This window comes from Antechinus flavipes, chromosome 1 (genome assembly GCF_016432865.1).
Source record: "Antechinus flavipes isolate AdamAnt ecotype Samford, QLD, Australia chromosome 1, AdamAnt_v2, whole genome shotgun sequence".
Taxonomy (NCBI): domain Eukaryota; kingdom Metazoa; phylum Chordata; class Mammalia; order Dasyuromorphia; family Dasyuridae; genus Antechinus; species Antechinus flavipes.
Genome location: NC_067398.1, coordinates 169,153,099 through 169,169,029, shown reverse-complemented (window position 1 = coordinate 169,169,029; position 15,931 = coordinate 169,153,099). Strand labels below are relative to the sequence as shown.

General features: G+C 33.2%; 1 protein-coding gene across 1 annotated transcript in view; it reads right to left on the bottom strand.

The window, feature by feature from the left end:
* VCAN (versican) overlaps positions 1–15,931 on the bottom strand; it is a 123,221-nt gene that overhangs the window by 16,331 nt on the left and 90,959 nt on the right. Inside the window, 1 exon segment of the mRNA XM_051993021.1 lies at positions 15,461–15,543. Coding sequence (XP_051848981.1) covers positions 15,461–15,543 — 83 coding nt within the window.

The following is a 15,931-nucleotide window of genomic DNA, read 5'->3' as shown; positions in this document are numbered from 1 at the left end:
CATGAGGCTAGTTTATTTTATATAAATCTCGATTAGTTTAGCCAAGAAATTATTCAAAATGATATATGTCTTCAAAATATTTAACATGTATTGGTCTACCCGCCATCTGGGGGAGGGGATGGGGGGAAGGAGGGGAAAAGTTGGGATGAAAGTTTTGCAAGGGTCAGTGCTGAAAAATTACCCATGCATATGTCTTATAAATAAAAAACTATAATAAAAATGATATATAAGTAAAAGATAGGAATCTTCAATTTCAAAATCACAACTTTGAGTGCTATCATCTATTACTAATTTGGCCATTTTTATGTGATAGGTGCTTGAGTCTAAATCCAAACAGAAAAGAACCCAAAAGTAATAAGATAGCCTCTACAATGGAAAAGTAAAGTGTAAAAAGGATTTTTTTTCTTTTTTCAAAGAATACTTTCTAGCTTGAAACATCCTATGATAAGATTGTACTTCTACCATTAAATAAAGTAGTTTGAATTATCACTCTGGGCTACCTACAGCATGCTTGAAAGTAATGCAGGTCAAATGGTTATCTTCAAGGGGGTCATAATGACTACTTATTGCTGAAATCAAAATATTTAGTGAGTTTGAAATCCCTTTCTCCCAAGAGGGCCATAACCATTGCACAATAGGCATGTTGTTTGCAGTCTGCCTATGGCACTTTTTCCATTTGTTTTATTTAACTTGGGTAGACAACTGGCCTTCCCATGAGGCAGCTGTAGTCTCTTCTGATCCATGTATTCATTGAAAAAGATTGTTTTTTTTTTTTCTTTAAGGAAGGTTATAGTTTTGTTATAGTTTTTTCTGTCATCTTTTAGTTGAACACTCTGATTCACTAACAGCCAAAGAGAAAGAGAGCACTTTATTTGAATGGAGAAAGAAACTTTTGTTTGGAGGTCACCACCTAACACTAACAACCAAAGTCCAGTATTACAAACATGAAGCATAACAGCTCCAAGCTGAAAGGAAGAAAAACTATCTTGGGGTCTCCTGACGGTTGTTAAAGTGGCAATCTGCCATTATTTTCCTAGCTGGCAGCCCCCTGTGCAGGACAGACAATCTGGCCACAGACACCAGCCAGCAATTTAGTACAACACTAATCTTGTGTAATAGAGTGAGCTCACTGCCATACAAAGCACTAATTATCAGCAGCATTTTCCAAAGGATATGAATAACTCCCACAGTGAGATGAAGGCCTCAGGCACAGCCCAAAGTAGCTCTATGCACTTAATCTATACATGAAGGGTTCCAGCAGACCCCTTTACTGCTGTGCTTGTTTGCACAAGTCAGAATGGTGAAATACTAGAGAGCCAAATACAATGAAAAACTGCCAAAAGCAACACCACGTTTTCTGGCCTTTCCCATGGTTATGCTTTACACCAAACTAATTGCAGTATTTCAATCCTATGACAATTTAAAATCCAAAGATCAGTTTCAGAAAGTCACTGTGATACCCATAGCTGATATAAGATGATTTTTGAAGAGTGTCTTAATTAGAAAATGCCCCTTAGATTGGTTCTTACTAGCTATGCTACTTATCATAGGCCAACTTATAATAAAAGGTTCTTTCAGATAAATGTCATTATGAAGTTGTACTTAAAACATTTTGGGATATAAGATCATTTATCTTGTCTCCCCCCCCCCACTTTTCTTCCTTCCTTTCTTCCTTTCTTTTTTGCAATTTTTTAGATAACCCTGCAAAAATTTTAATCTATGGGGAGGAAGGAAGGGGAGGAGAGAAAGAAAGGGAAGGGGAAAGAGTTAAAAAGATAGAGAGGGAAGAAGAGAGAGAGAGGAAGAAGGAAGAGGAGGAGGAATGGAAAGAAAAACAGGGAGGGAAGAAGGGGAAATGAAGGGGAAAGAAAAAGAGGGACATATATACATGCTCAATCTATACATATGAGAGATTTAAATAGCTTCTATAACACCTATATAAGCATATTTGTATGCATATAGGTATATACACATATAGACATGTTTGCATGTATGTATATGCTTGGTTGGTTGTTGCATGAACTCATCCTTTACACCTCAGACAATATGGTTGACATCAATGTCTGACGCTGATGACATTAGGCTAGGGTACCTTTCTGAGCTTCAATTTCCTTGGGAATCAGACTAAGTTACATATACAATCTCCTACAATTAAAGGATACTTTTTTATTTCATGGTACTTGACCGAAAAAGAATGAACAAGAATTCTATTACTGTGTTGTGTCAAATTCTTGTTCAATGTTTCTCCCTTAGTATTACTAGTATACTGTCTCATGACTGAATATTTGCAATAAAATTAATTTACAGACACTAGGACAGAACTTGTGGACTGTAACCACATGATACAGCATGTAACAGAATTTTGACTGTTAATATACTGAAGATATTTGGGAATTTCTAGATAAAGTGTAGTAGGGCAAGTGCCAAACTCTGAACATGATCAACTTTTTTTTTGGCCATATAATATGAAATAACATCATTCTTTCAAAATAACAGAAGCTGATGGGTGTGGTGACCAAGCCTATAATCCGTGCTACTGAGGAGGCCAAGGCTAGCTCATTTCTAGAATTTTATGGAATTGTTGGTTAAACTGAGTGTTCACACTCATTTTAACATTAATATGATGAGCCTTCCAGAGTAAGAGATCATCAGGTCTCTTAAGGTAGATTAATCTGATCCAGATGGAAAACAGAATAGATCAAAGCTTCTAGACTAGGAAAGGCCATATGACTCAATCCTGCACTGTTATCATAGGTGAGATTGAGTCTGTTAGAAATAATAATAATAATAACAATAGGAGCCTACCTAAAAAGAACTATAAATCCAGGAACTTGATTCAAGTTTAAAATATTACACAACCTAATATCAAAAACTGAAAAAAATACTGCTTTCATTTGTCTTATTAGAATATTTTAAAAGTGATTTTTTAAAACAAGAGATCATGGAGGGAAAGGGTGAGGCCTGGAAGGTGAAATGAGAACCTTTGTGTTTATAGAAAGGGAATGATTATACATTCTTAAATGATGAATAAAGGCTTATAGTCAGGGTGTTTCATTATCTCTCTTTTTACTATCTTCATCCTGTAATAGGTTATTTCTTCACTGCCTCTAATAAGGCTGTTTTTCTCACTAAACTTCCTTTGGCAAACAAATCAGTTTATCTCAGGAACAGTAAAGGGAGTCTCTGGGTGACAACAGATAGTCTAGCTATCCCATTTCCCCATATGCCTACCAGACCTTGAGCAAAGAAAGCTTTTCTCCAACTTTGATTTGCGCAAACTTGTCAATGCTGAATAATTTTTACCGAAGAAGAAAACCCCTGTCATCTTTTAAGAATGTTACTTTAAGTATAGGGCTGTATTACTTAGTCATTCCTTATCTATATGATTGCTACAAAGTAACAAAAACAGAATTCCACTAGCACTACAAAGGAAAATGTTCATTGATGCTGATTTCTAGCACTGAGTTTACTTCTAACAGCAAGAATAAAAATGTAGTAGTAGAGTAGTAATAGTAGAAGGATAACAGAGTAGTAGGAGAGGAGGAGTGATAACTCATTTTTATACAGAAGAAAAGAAAAAACTTGAGCGGCTAATAATACAAATGAAAATATTTGTGTTTTTACTAATGAGAATAATATAGTTTAGAGAAGTAAGGACTTTTATTTTCATAGTCACATAACTAGTCAGTCGCAATGCTGGCTTTGCCTTTCTAGTACTGACTTCATAATTTGACATATTTCTAAAAGATAAGATTATTTGTTTGTTTCTTTGGTTTTATGATTATAAGAAATAGGAGTATCAAATGCTCCACCAGAAAAAAAGTATAGTCTTATCTATTATCAAGTTTCTTGATAACCACTAAAGTCAACATACAGTAGTCATGACCACTTTCTGATGGAATACACACCTAGCATCAAGTTTTTAGATAGTTAAGAAGAATATTATGAACAGTTATCATTTTTAAAAAATAAGTTAAGAACAGAATTCTTTATTTGCAGATTATACCATACCTTCTGATGGCCTCTATAAATCTTACAAGCAAACAGGCTTTCAATTAAATTATTGAGTCCCAGTCTTTCTATAGCAAGAGTTTCTGATGTACTTCTGAGCTTAAAGTTTTATGACTGTGCCATAAGGAATAAGTATAAAAAACTTAGAGAAACACAGAGTGGATAAGCACTATAGGATAAGCAAATACAGAATGAAGAATGTCAGACTAACAGAACAATATTGTAATAATAACTATTGTTGTGGTTATAACTAGCATTTTTATGTTTTATGGTTTGCAAAGTACTTTACACGAGTAGCTAGGTGACATAGCAGATAGAGTGCTGGGCCTGGAGTTAGGAAGACCAAGTTCAAATCCAATCTCAGACATTTACTTGCTATGTGACTATGGGTAAGTCACTTAACCCTGTTTGCCTCAGTTTCTTCATCTGTAAAATGAACTGGAGAAGGAAATGACAACCCATTCCAGTATCTTTACCAAGAAAATCCCAAGTGAAGTCACAAAAGTCAGAAATGACTGAAAAATGACTAAGCAACAACAATAAACACTTTAAATGTACTATCTCATTTTATCCTCACAACTTTGGGAGGCAGGTGCTATTATTATTCCCATTTTATAGAGAAAACTGAAATACATAGAGTTTAAGGGACTTGTCCAGCATCACATAACTGGGATATTTTTGAAGCAGACCTACTGATTCCAGCTTTAGAACTTTATCCACTGCTCCAATAATACCAATAATAACAACATCAGACACCAGAATTTAAATTAATTAAAATGACCAATCACTTTCCCAAAGGACTAAAAATGAAACATATTTTTCTCCTATTGGTAGAAGTGGGCTATGAACACAAAATGTTGCACTGTATGTGTTCTCCAGACTATTGAGTGGTTTTTTAAAACAACTTTTCTTTGTTATAAAGAAGAAATTTTTTAGGATGTTGGGAAATTAACTGAGAACTTAGGATGTTGGGAAATGAGGTTGAGAATTTTTTTTAAAAATCAATGAAAAAAAAATCAATGAAACACTTTAAAAAAGAAAGCTTTCTGATTATTTTAGAGTGGGATTGTCATTGTTCATTTTTCATTCTCAAAAAAGACCACTTGTGAGTGAACTGGATTTAATGAGACAGAGATACAAAAACTTATCAGCTTTGTATTCTTCTCAAGAGTCCAGTGATGAGATATAAGTCAAGACAATTGGCGGTGACTCAGGATGCAGTGGGTGACCTTGCTAAGGTCTTTCCCAGGTGTCAGTCCCTTAACCTCTATGTACCTCAGTTTTCTCACTTATAAAATGGGAATAATGATGGTACCTGCATCCCAAAGTTGTGAGGATAAATTGAGATAGTACATTTAAAGTGTTTGCTGTTGCTTAGTCATTTTTCAGTCATTTCTGACTCTTTGTGACTCCACTTGGGATTTTCATGGTAAAGATACTGACAAACACCATTTAATGATAAAGAGCTAGGTAAGAATTGAGTTTCCCATTACAAAAGAGTAAGAGGGAAAATGTTGCCCAAAAACTCTAAATCCTTCTGAAATCGACAGTTATCAAAGGGGAAAATGACAGCAACATCTGGTTATGACTTGTGAGGAAAGAGTTTGAAAGCTGCTGGTGGATTGTGACTGAGATTTTGGAGGATTGATTTATAGAAGAACATGACAAGATCCCCTAGTACTTGCAGGTCTCTGTTTATCATGGTATTATGTAGAATAGGCTTTCCTTATAACAAAGAAAACTAATTAAGCAAAACCAGCAGTTTGAGAATCCATTTGATTTAAATCGTTAGCATGATTCTGCCATCAAACTCACCCACATGGGCTTTAAAATGGCGCCATTGATACCTTTCCTGCCTTATTAACTCTGGCATTGGAAGAACCATGGGAACAAATGCATGATACTTTGAGACTGTCAAGTAGGCAGCAGCCCACAGCTCTATCTTAACTAGTGTTCAAAAAGGAAACCATCTATGGTTGAACAATCTTGAAAAAAAAATAAAGAACTGGAAACATTTAGAAATGACTATTTTCCCTATTTCACTCTGGGACACAAATGGAAAAAAAAAAATCTGATTGCTTACAGAATATGTGCCTGTTCTTGATAAAGTTGCCAAAGTTGGTGGCGGAGGGGGGGAGGGGGAAGGGAGGAGAGAAGAGGAAGTCTTTCTTCAGCATAACTGAGTAGTTAACTTTAATGTTTGCTACAATCCTTGGAAAAAAATGCACCCAAGTAACCCAAACAGAGACAACTAAGATTTAACATTTTCTATTCTCTATTTTTTCCTATTGGAAATAAAAGTACAATTGAGGATAGACTCATGATAATGTGGTCCACATGGTTTCTAACAGTCGTGCCCCTGGGGACAGCTATTGATAAAACGATGACATCATTTCTGTGATGACTATGTTTTTCTGGTGGAGGAGTGAGAGTGTTAAAAGCTTCAGAGGTAAATATTTATACTGAGTACATTTTCATTTTTTCCAATAACTTTGAAAATAAACCTTTTTTACATTTAAGGCTGATTTGTATATACCTTTAGAACATTTGAAGTCTTAATATTTTCTCTATAATAAAAAAATAACAAAAAAGCCTTATTGTGATGAACAAAAGATTTCAGGAAGAATATTGGCTTTTGTAATTGGAATGACTTTTGTAATTGGAAAAAATATCAGGGAGCTACTCTATGAAAGTTAAATAATCAAAAATATATTTAGATATCAAAGATATTCTATAAACATTCCAAACTCCCAGAAAAATTGTTCTTTCTTAGAATGCCAGTGGTAAAAATCAATGCAAAATATACATGTGTTCTTAAAAGTACTAGGATTTATGTTAACTTTGCATAAATATCAAACCAGAATGATACAAGATATCCTTGTCTCAACTCACCATCACTTCTTTAAACAGGGAACACATCTACAAAAAGTACTTAGTTCTATGCTACTAAACAAATACAACAGAATCTATGGGAGAGATAAAAGAATATTAATATAAGATACTAAGAATCTACTACTTTTTGTTGCAAAGCTTTTGTATCTCTTTTGTGCTATTGTTTTAATCTGAGTGATACTAATGTTTTACAGATAAGCAAGGCAAAAAGAATATAAGGATTAGAAGGAAAGATTGAAAGGTAAGTTTGAAAAAGATTCAATAGTTGACTGAGTTGTTTTGTTATTTGAGTTTATTGGCATAATGGTTAAAATGATCATATATATAGTGAACACTGCCAAAATTGCCTTCATGTTTATGAAATAAAACATATTTTTTTGAGGATGCCCAACATTTTGCCTGATGTGATCTCATATGTGGAAGCTGAATAAATCTAATTTTGAAGTAACTAACTCTGTGCTCTGCCCACCTAGGTGAAAAGTGGATAGAACATTGTATTTAAAATTAGGAAGTCTCATCTTCATGAATTCAAATCTGACAGCTGACACTTACTAGCTGCTGGACTTTGGGCAATTGAAGGATTGGTGATGATGGAAAACATTTCCATTTCTGCTTAGTCAAGACAGAGAAGTAGATTTTTTAAAATTGTATTAAACCCTAAACACAGAGACAAGGTTCAAGACTTAGTTCATCCACTGGCATTGGAAATGTTCCTTAAACTCACTGTATTTCAGATTCTTTATCTTTAAAATGGGGATAATAATAATTGGCCTCCCCAGTGGAAAATGATCTCTCTAAGAGATCACCCAGGTTCTCCTCTCTAGGTCAACCATTTAACATAGAAATCCCTAGTATTCCTTCTAGAGCTCCCTCAATTGTCCTTCAACCCAGCCAGTGTCAGGGAGTTATTGGCCATCTACCCCTTCATTCCAGCAGCATAAGAAGATGGGATTGATAGCAATAAATATTGCTCCAATTCTTGAGAATGCCAACCAAGCCAAGTGATAGAACTCTCCATCGCAGCCACCTGTGGCTCACCAAAAATTTCCCCCTTTTCCAAGATTCACATGGCTTCAATATTTTGCCCTATATGACCCTTTTGTTTTCCCCAGTCCTTACAGAATGCCACGCCCACAGTGTTGTAGGAGAAATATGTTCTGTTTCTCACAGGTACATTTCTGCTCTATAGAAGTTACACTCAGGCCCTTAGCTGATGTTGGTGTAGTTAACCATTCTATTTCCCTGCTTTTCTACTCTCTTCTTTCTCCTCCTCCATGCTGTCCTTTCAGAACAGGTGTAGTTCATTCTTATGTATAGTTTCTAGCTTGTGTTTTTGCTGGTATGATACTATATATTTCAAATCTGCTCTGGAACAGTGTATTGTGTTGAGAGGGGAAAAAATGAAAAGTTTGCATTTCTCCAGTAAAAAAAAATAATAATAATTAGCTTCTACCCACCTAAAAATAATATTGTAAGAATAAAAGAAATGAAATAAGTGAAAATTCTTTGAACTGTTATGAGATCCATATCCAAAATAGGAAGCAACATGGGAGCAGTGATACTACATTTGTGATAAGCTAGATAAGGCAGGCATATTCTAGAGTAAAGAACTGTTGTTGTTGTTCAATTGTATGTCACATCCAACTCTTCTTGGCTAGGATACTGGTTTGCTATTTCCTTTTCCTGCTAATTTTACAAATGAGGAAGTGAAACATATAGTATTCACTGACTTGCCCAAAGTCTCACAGCTCGTAAGTGTCAGATGTCAGATTTTAATTCATGAAGATGAGACTTCCTAATTTCAAATACAATGTTCTATCCACTTTGCACCTAGGTGGGCAGAGCACAGAGTTAGTTACTTCAAAATTAGATTTATTCAGCTTCCACATATGAGATCACATCAGACAAAATGTTGGGCATGCTCAAATGATTTCCATTAGGCAATCCCTCCCATTCCTTAATCTTAATATTATTAGGAAACAGTTCTTATTTTTAAAAAGTCATAAAACATTGTATCATCATATCAAATATGTGAGAAGACCTTCTTTTTAAGTTATTTTAAAGAAAGGGATAGTAACTAACGTTTTAGGATCATTTTAGTTGTCCTCCTTAGGAGGATGTAAAGTGCCAGGAAATAACTAGACCTAGGATTTTATAAATCCTTATCTCTTATTGCTCGAATTCTTTAATCTATTTAGGCTTTGTATTTTAAATAATGATGTATTTTAAAATATAACATTTTGGTTGGAAATATCAGCTAAATGGTATAGAAGCTATAATGTTCTCCTGGAGTTGAGAAAACTGAGTTCAAATATGTCCTCAGACTTCCTAGCTGTGTGACCTTACCAATTCACATAAGCTCTATTTGTCTCAAAAATCCCATTAATAGTACTTAATGTCCATGTTAGTTATTAAGATAAAAATGAGATCATGCTTATTAAGCACTTTTCATATCTTAATATGCTATATATATGCTAGTTATAACAAAATAATCTCTTTAATCAATTATGCCAATGTATATTTTGTTAAGGGGGGCAGTATATAATGCCTACTATGTGCCAGGCACTGTATTAAGTTAAGCTCTTTTTACAAATATTATCTCATTAAATAGGACTTTCATTATGTCTGTTACAAAATAAATGATTGGCATTTTAAGAATTCAGTGACTTTAGAAGAGCCAATTTCTTCTGTAGATACGGATCACAAAAGAGTTCAAAGGGAAGAATTTTAACTACAAAATGAAATAAGAAGCAATAGTTAGAGAGAGAGAAGAGAGAGTAAAAACCACCTGATACAACAAAAGCTAGATAAGTCAAGTGTGGTCAAGTTAGTCAATAAGAATTCATATTTAACTTGCCTAATTTAGCTTGGTGGAATTCTTTGGAGACATTATTACTGAGATAACAAGTTAAAGTAATTCATTGTAAACATTGTAGAAGTTATTTGTTAGAATTTACCATAAAGCATTAGTTGCCCTGTTGGAGATTAATAGCCAAGTTAAAGAATAACAGGTTAAAAGAAAAAGTGACAGAAATGGAAATTCTTTAAGAAAGAATAATCCAAGGTTGAATTTTCTCATTTTAATATTAATTACAAAGGGAAACCTGGAACTAATTTTATTCATGAGTGCCCTTTTGAGAAATGCCTGATATGATCCCCATCCTTCCAAAGAAAATGACTGGAAAATTTCTTAAAAGTATAATAATAAAAGGTGTATAATCTCTAAGTAATTTAAATGAGATTGTCAATGATTAGACTTTAGAACTTGTTAGTGATAATTTAACTAGAGGACCAAAAATAAGGAGTCAATCAAAAAGAGAAGACGATGAACTGTTTAGATAACTTGTACAGATGCTAGCAGATACTTTAATACATACAAATATAATTTAATTAATATGGAAATGAAGCACAGTTATTTATAGCAAAAAAATAATTATTCAGTATACTTATCAGAAATGTAATTTGAAGATTTCTTTGGAAGAATTTACTGAAATTATGGATCCATAGCACAGCTGTACATAGAGATAAACAAAGTTACAGCAAGAGGAAATATGTCATAGTTAATATAAAAGAAATTCATTATACTTTCCTCAGAAAAAGTGCTACTTTACCTCTCAAAGAGGATGTCAGAGTAATTCTACTACATTAATAAATGGGAGATGAGAATCCAAAACATACTGGGCATTGCTGCAAAGAATGCAGTGAAGTTAACTCATTCTAGTAGAAAGCATATGCTACTTTTCCCAGTAAAAGACGAACTACCTAGTAAAAATACTATTCAAGCCTAAAAAAGAGGAGGAGGAGAAGAAGGAGGAGGAAGAAGAGAAAAAGGAGGAGAAGGAACAGGAGGAGGAGGAGAAAGAAAAAGAAGATGAGAAGAAAGAGAGAAAGACATAAAAGAATGAGAGAGAAATAAAGAGAGAAGGAAAGAAAAAGAGGAGGGAGGAAAGAAGAAAGGAAGGAAGGATTTTTGGAAGGATTTGTGCAGCAAAATAACTATACTTTAATATATTTAACATGTATTGCTCTACCTGCCATCTAGAGGAGGGGGAAGGGGGAAGGAGGGAGAAAGTTGGAATAGAAGTTTTTGCAAGAGTCAATGCTGAAAAATTACCCATGCATATATCTTATAAATAAAAAGCTATAATAAAAAAGGAAGGAAGGAAGGAAAAGGAAGGAAAAAAGAAAAAAGAAATGCCAAAACAGACACACATATGGAATAAGTTACAAGGAATAAGTAGCTGTAGAAATAGCTACAAATGAGTTCAAGAGACACCTAGACTGTCTTTAAAGGAAGGAGATTGGGGGAGAGGATGATGGTGATTTAAAAAACAGGAAAGTGGGACTGAGTTCAGGAAAAAAAAAAAGGTGTTTTTTTTTGTTTGTTTGTTTTTTTGTTTTTTGTGGGGGAGGCAGTGTTAAATATATGAATTTTCCTAACTCTAAAATGTTCAAAGCTAAGGGACACTTATTAATACAATTTTATTTTTCACAAAGGAAGAATTAAGAGGAAAGTAAGTGTCTGTCAATTTTAACTTTTCTGAATAAAATTGTAGAGCTTTTTGAGGAACTTTGTTTCTGTATGTATTCAAGTGATCTCCAGGAGGCAAATTGGTACAAATAGCTTGGAGAAAATGACAAAGATTCCACCTTTCAACAGAGTTCATTATTTGCTTTTCTACCATTTCTAGAACCATACCCATTTAAAGAAATATTCACAAATTGTTTATTTTTCACAATAATATTTTCTCCTTAATTAATAAAGATAAACAGAAACAAAATTTTACTGAATTTATGCCCTCATAGGTAAAAGATATAGAATCAAAACCAAATGTTCAAATTAATCCTGTTATCCTGTTTCAACTGCATTCTATCTCATCTTTTTAATCTAACATGAAGAGAATTACCAACTATCCATTAAATTGCAAATTGTGCTTTGAGCCAGTCATCTTGAGTAGAAAGTGCATGTGTGTGTATATATATAAAAGTAGCAGTATATATATATAATGTTATATATGTGTTCATACATGTGAACATATTTCTGAATATAAATGAGTGCATGTGTGAATGTATATAGGTGTATATATTCATAAATATAAGTAGAGAAAGAAATTACCTCTCTATTTCTTGTAATAATGAAGTACTCCTGATGCCCTACTTGCAAATCACACTGAACTGATTAAAGCCCTGGAACATTTCAAAGCTTTCTAAATAAGATGTACAAGGACTCCACAGAGTCAAACCTAATTACACCCCAAGAAAAACCAAGTAGATGAAGAATATCTATTTCCAGGTTATAAAATGCAGTTGGATGGATAATTTATAGATTTTATATATAATATAATTTATAAGTATATAAATATATGTGTGGGTATGTGTGAATATATATACAAACATATATACACATGCAAACACATCCATGTATCCATATATGATATGCATGTGTATATCTGTGTATGTATGTGTGTTTATTATAGAAAAAGATCATGGTTCACAGCTTTCTTAGAAAAATTACAGGTAAAAGTGACAGTAAATTATGGGAAGATGTATGATGAAAAAAAAGAAAGCTGTAATAAATAATCACTTGCCTTTGAGAAAGAGCAAGGATGATATAAAGTGCATGTATACCTGGAAAATGAGGTGGGACAATAAACTATGATATGATTAAAAGAACGAGAGGAAAATCTTCTTTGCACGAGGTAGATTTTTTTTTTATTTTAGGTAAGTTATGTGTGGCAAAGTGGGTAGAACTGTACACTTAGAATGAAGAAGACTTAAATTCAAATCCTGCCTCTTGACATTGGCAAGTCAGTTAATCTCTGTGTATCTCAGTTTCCTTATCGGTAAAAATAGGAATGATTATAAAAATAACAACACTTCTCAAGAGTGTTGTATCAAATGTGATAAATATTTGTAAGGCACTTGTAAACCTTAAAACAGCATTTAAATGCATATTATTATTATTGAAAAAAAATGAGTTGACCAAAATGAGAGTCCAGGACTGCGAAGTGACCTATACCACTATAAACACGTTCTTGAAATTATAAGTTCATGAAATAGAAATCCTGCCTGCATAAAACTGTCCAAAATATATATTGGAAAGTACACAATCACTTAACATATAGCTTTCCCCTCCCATTCATTTATTTCTCATGAATCCCAATAATGCCCCTACTTGACAGCAAAAATTTTTGTTCACCCATCCTTTTGTCAAAATATATTTCTATTGTTTTACCCTCTCTGATTTCCATCTCAGCTCCTACAGAACCAAACTTAAGAGAATTCAGGTGAGTGGAAATATTACTTTGGCTTATTAACTTAAGCAAAAATGAGTATGCACAGAATGACTGGGGACTGTCATAGAATTATAAGGCTGCTATAGGGATTGCTAGACAGCGATTTTCTTTATATCTGCAATTCTCTCCCTTATCAACCATAACAACAAATCTAGAAAAGCTACCTCTTCCTTACTTAGACCAAGACCAATTCTCCTTCTAACATAATTATAGGTTACCAGCTGTAATCATTGCTATTTACAAACAAGGCAGCAAGATGGTACAATGAATAGAATATTTGACCTAAAGTCAAGAAGGTTCAAATCCAGGCTAAATAGCTATATGAACCTGGACAAATCACTTAAATCTCTGTTTACCTCAATTTCCTCAATTATAAAATGAGGATAACAAAAGTCCCTGTCTCCCAGGTTATTATAAAGATCAAATGAATTAATATTTTAAAACATTTAGCAAAATACCACACACAAAGAATGGTAAGCATCTTAAATGCTTTTCTTTCTTCCTTCATCCTATTCATCAGAATGCCTAAAGTTCAGATTCTTAGATATATTCCCATCTGCAAGCAAACATTATCTCTATCTCAAAATGAGCAATTCAATAAATTATTATTCAACATTTGAAAAACGTCTACCGTCAACATGATTAATCTAATACATACTATGTTGACAAGGCTTTATTTTCTGTGAAGAAATAAAAAGTATAGTCTCCACATTTGAGGAACTTTCAAATTAATCACACAACCAGAATAAATATAATAATATATTGATTATAATTAACAAAGCATACAAATTAACTATACATATACTTGACCAGAGAGGACTATATATATGCATATGTACCAATGGAATTGCTGAAGTCAAGTTTCATTCAGTGATAAGAATAATAGTCTTGGAGTCAGAAAAACTTAGGCAAGTCCTTTAAAGTCTCTGAGGATCAGTAAAATATGTTGATTTTCTCTAATGTCCCTTCTAATTTGAAATCAATTGGAACCTATGATTTAACCCAAACCTTTCATTTTATTAATTTATATTATCTATTTTTCAGGATTTTAAGAATTAAAAGTGATTTGTAAACTGTTGATTTTCTAAGCATCCAGGTTAAAATACCTTTGATAGGTGGACAGTACTTTAAAATTTGAAAATGGCCACATTTTCCCAAACTGAGAGAATTGATATGAGTGGAAAAATTATTATTAGGTCAATAATTTAAAGACAGGAGACTTAGAATAGAAAATTTAAAGAATCCAAGTAATTAAGAATGATCTTAAAATCAAATTGATATTTAGTCTTTATTTCTTTTATCTAAAACACAAATTTTGTTTGCATCATTCTTGCTATCTTATCAAATCATAAAGTTCTAAAAGCATTAAATCATCATTGAGTTTGCCCCTGATTGATTTAAAGAAACTTAATTCAGTTAGAAGATGATATAGCATATATTTGTGGCCAGGGCATGCTAAGAGAAGGTCATTCTTTTTTTTTTTTTTAAGAAATAGCTTAGATGGTAAACAAGAAAAATAAATTTAAAAGTAGTATTACCCAGCCAATTAATCTTGATTGATGGATATTCATATAACCATAAATTGCCCTTTTAAAAAAAAAGGGAGACAAAACTGAACCATGTCTGAAAGTCGGTGTCTATTTATAATGTTTCAAAAGTAATGGAGAAAACATTCCTCTCTTATACACTTTTATGATGCTTCAGGAAAAAAAAAAAGTTGAGTCATCTGAAAGTCAAACCATGCAAGTCTTGTAATTATTTGTGAAAGTATACAATTAACTCCTATACGATTTCTGAGTTTGGGGCTTATTTTACATTTTACTGGAAATCCGATTTGATACATTCTGTTCTTAAATGGAACAGAGTGTGTTAATGATTAGAAAAGCAGAATGATAATAGCAGTGATAGTGATACTGCTGCTATTGTGTATGTGTATGGGTAGGTTGTAGTGAGCCAGTTGTAGGGATTCATTCTTAATGTTCTATAATATCTTGAACAAGCCCATGTAATCCTGCTCAAGTATTCTGATTTCTCTCCAGTTTGGTTTCTTCAAATGTAATAGGAGAAACACTTTCAGTACCAATTTCTTGGTACTTGATGAGTTATCCAGTAGAATGTAAGCTTCTTGAGATCAGGGAGTTTCTAGCTTTTGTCTTTCTATGCTCCCCAGAGATTGGTACAGCACCTGGCCCTTAGTGGTTGCTTAATAGATGTTTATTTAATTGAAATTAATTACATTAGCCTTTTTATTATTGTCTTACCAGTGAGCTGCCATCGGTCCAACGGAAGTCATGCTCAAACATCTTATCATTGAGGCCTATCCATTGATAATCATGGCCCACACCTGATGAACAGAAAACACCACATATATTTATACTATATATACTTTTTTTTAACTGATTTACTATATATGGAAGAAAATTCAACAAAAGGAAAATTATTTTTGGAATGAATCTTATTTCCTCTTCTCTGACTGGAACTATTTTAGGGGCTCATAAAAAGAAGTCATGGGCTACCATCCAATAATGCTGATTATCTTTTTTTTTCCCTCAGCAATAACTCTAGTTATCTTTTTTCCTCAGCCTCTTATGCGTTAGACTGGCAGGCTAGTTTACAGATTCATTGTAGAACTCTAAAATGTCAGACAGTGACAATTAGTTGAAATAAAATGTTTCAGTAGTTGACTGAAATTAAATAAATATTTTCTCTCAGTCACAATAGAAATTTTCCAA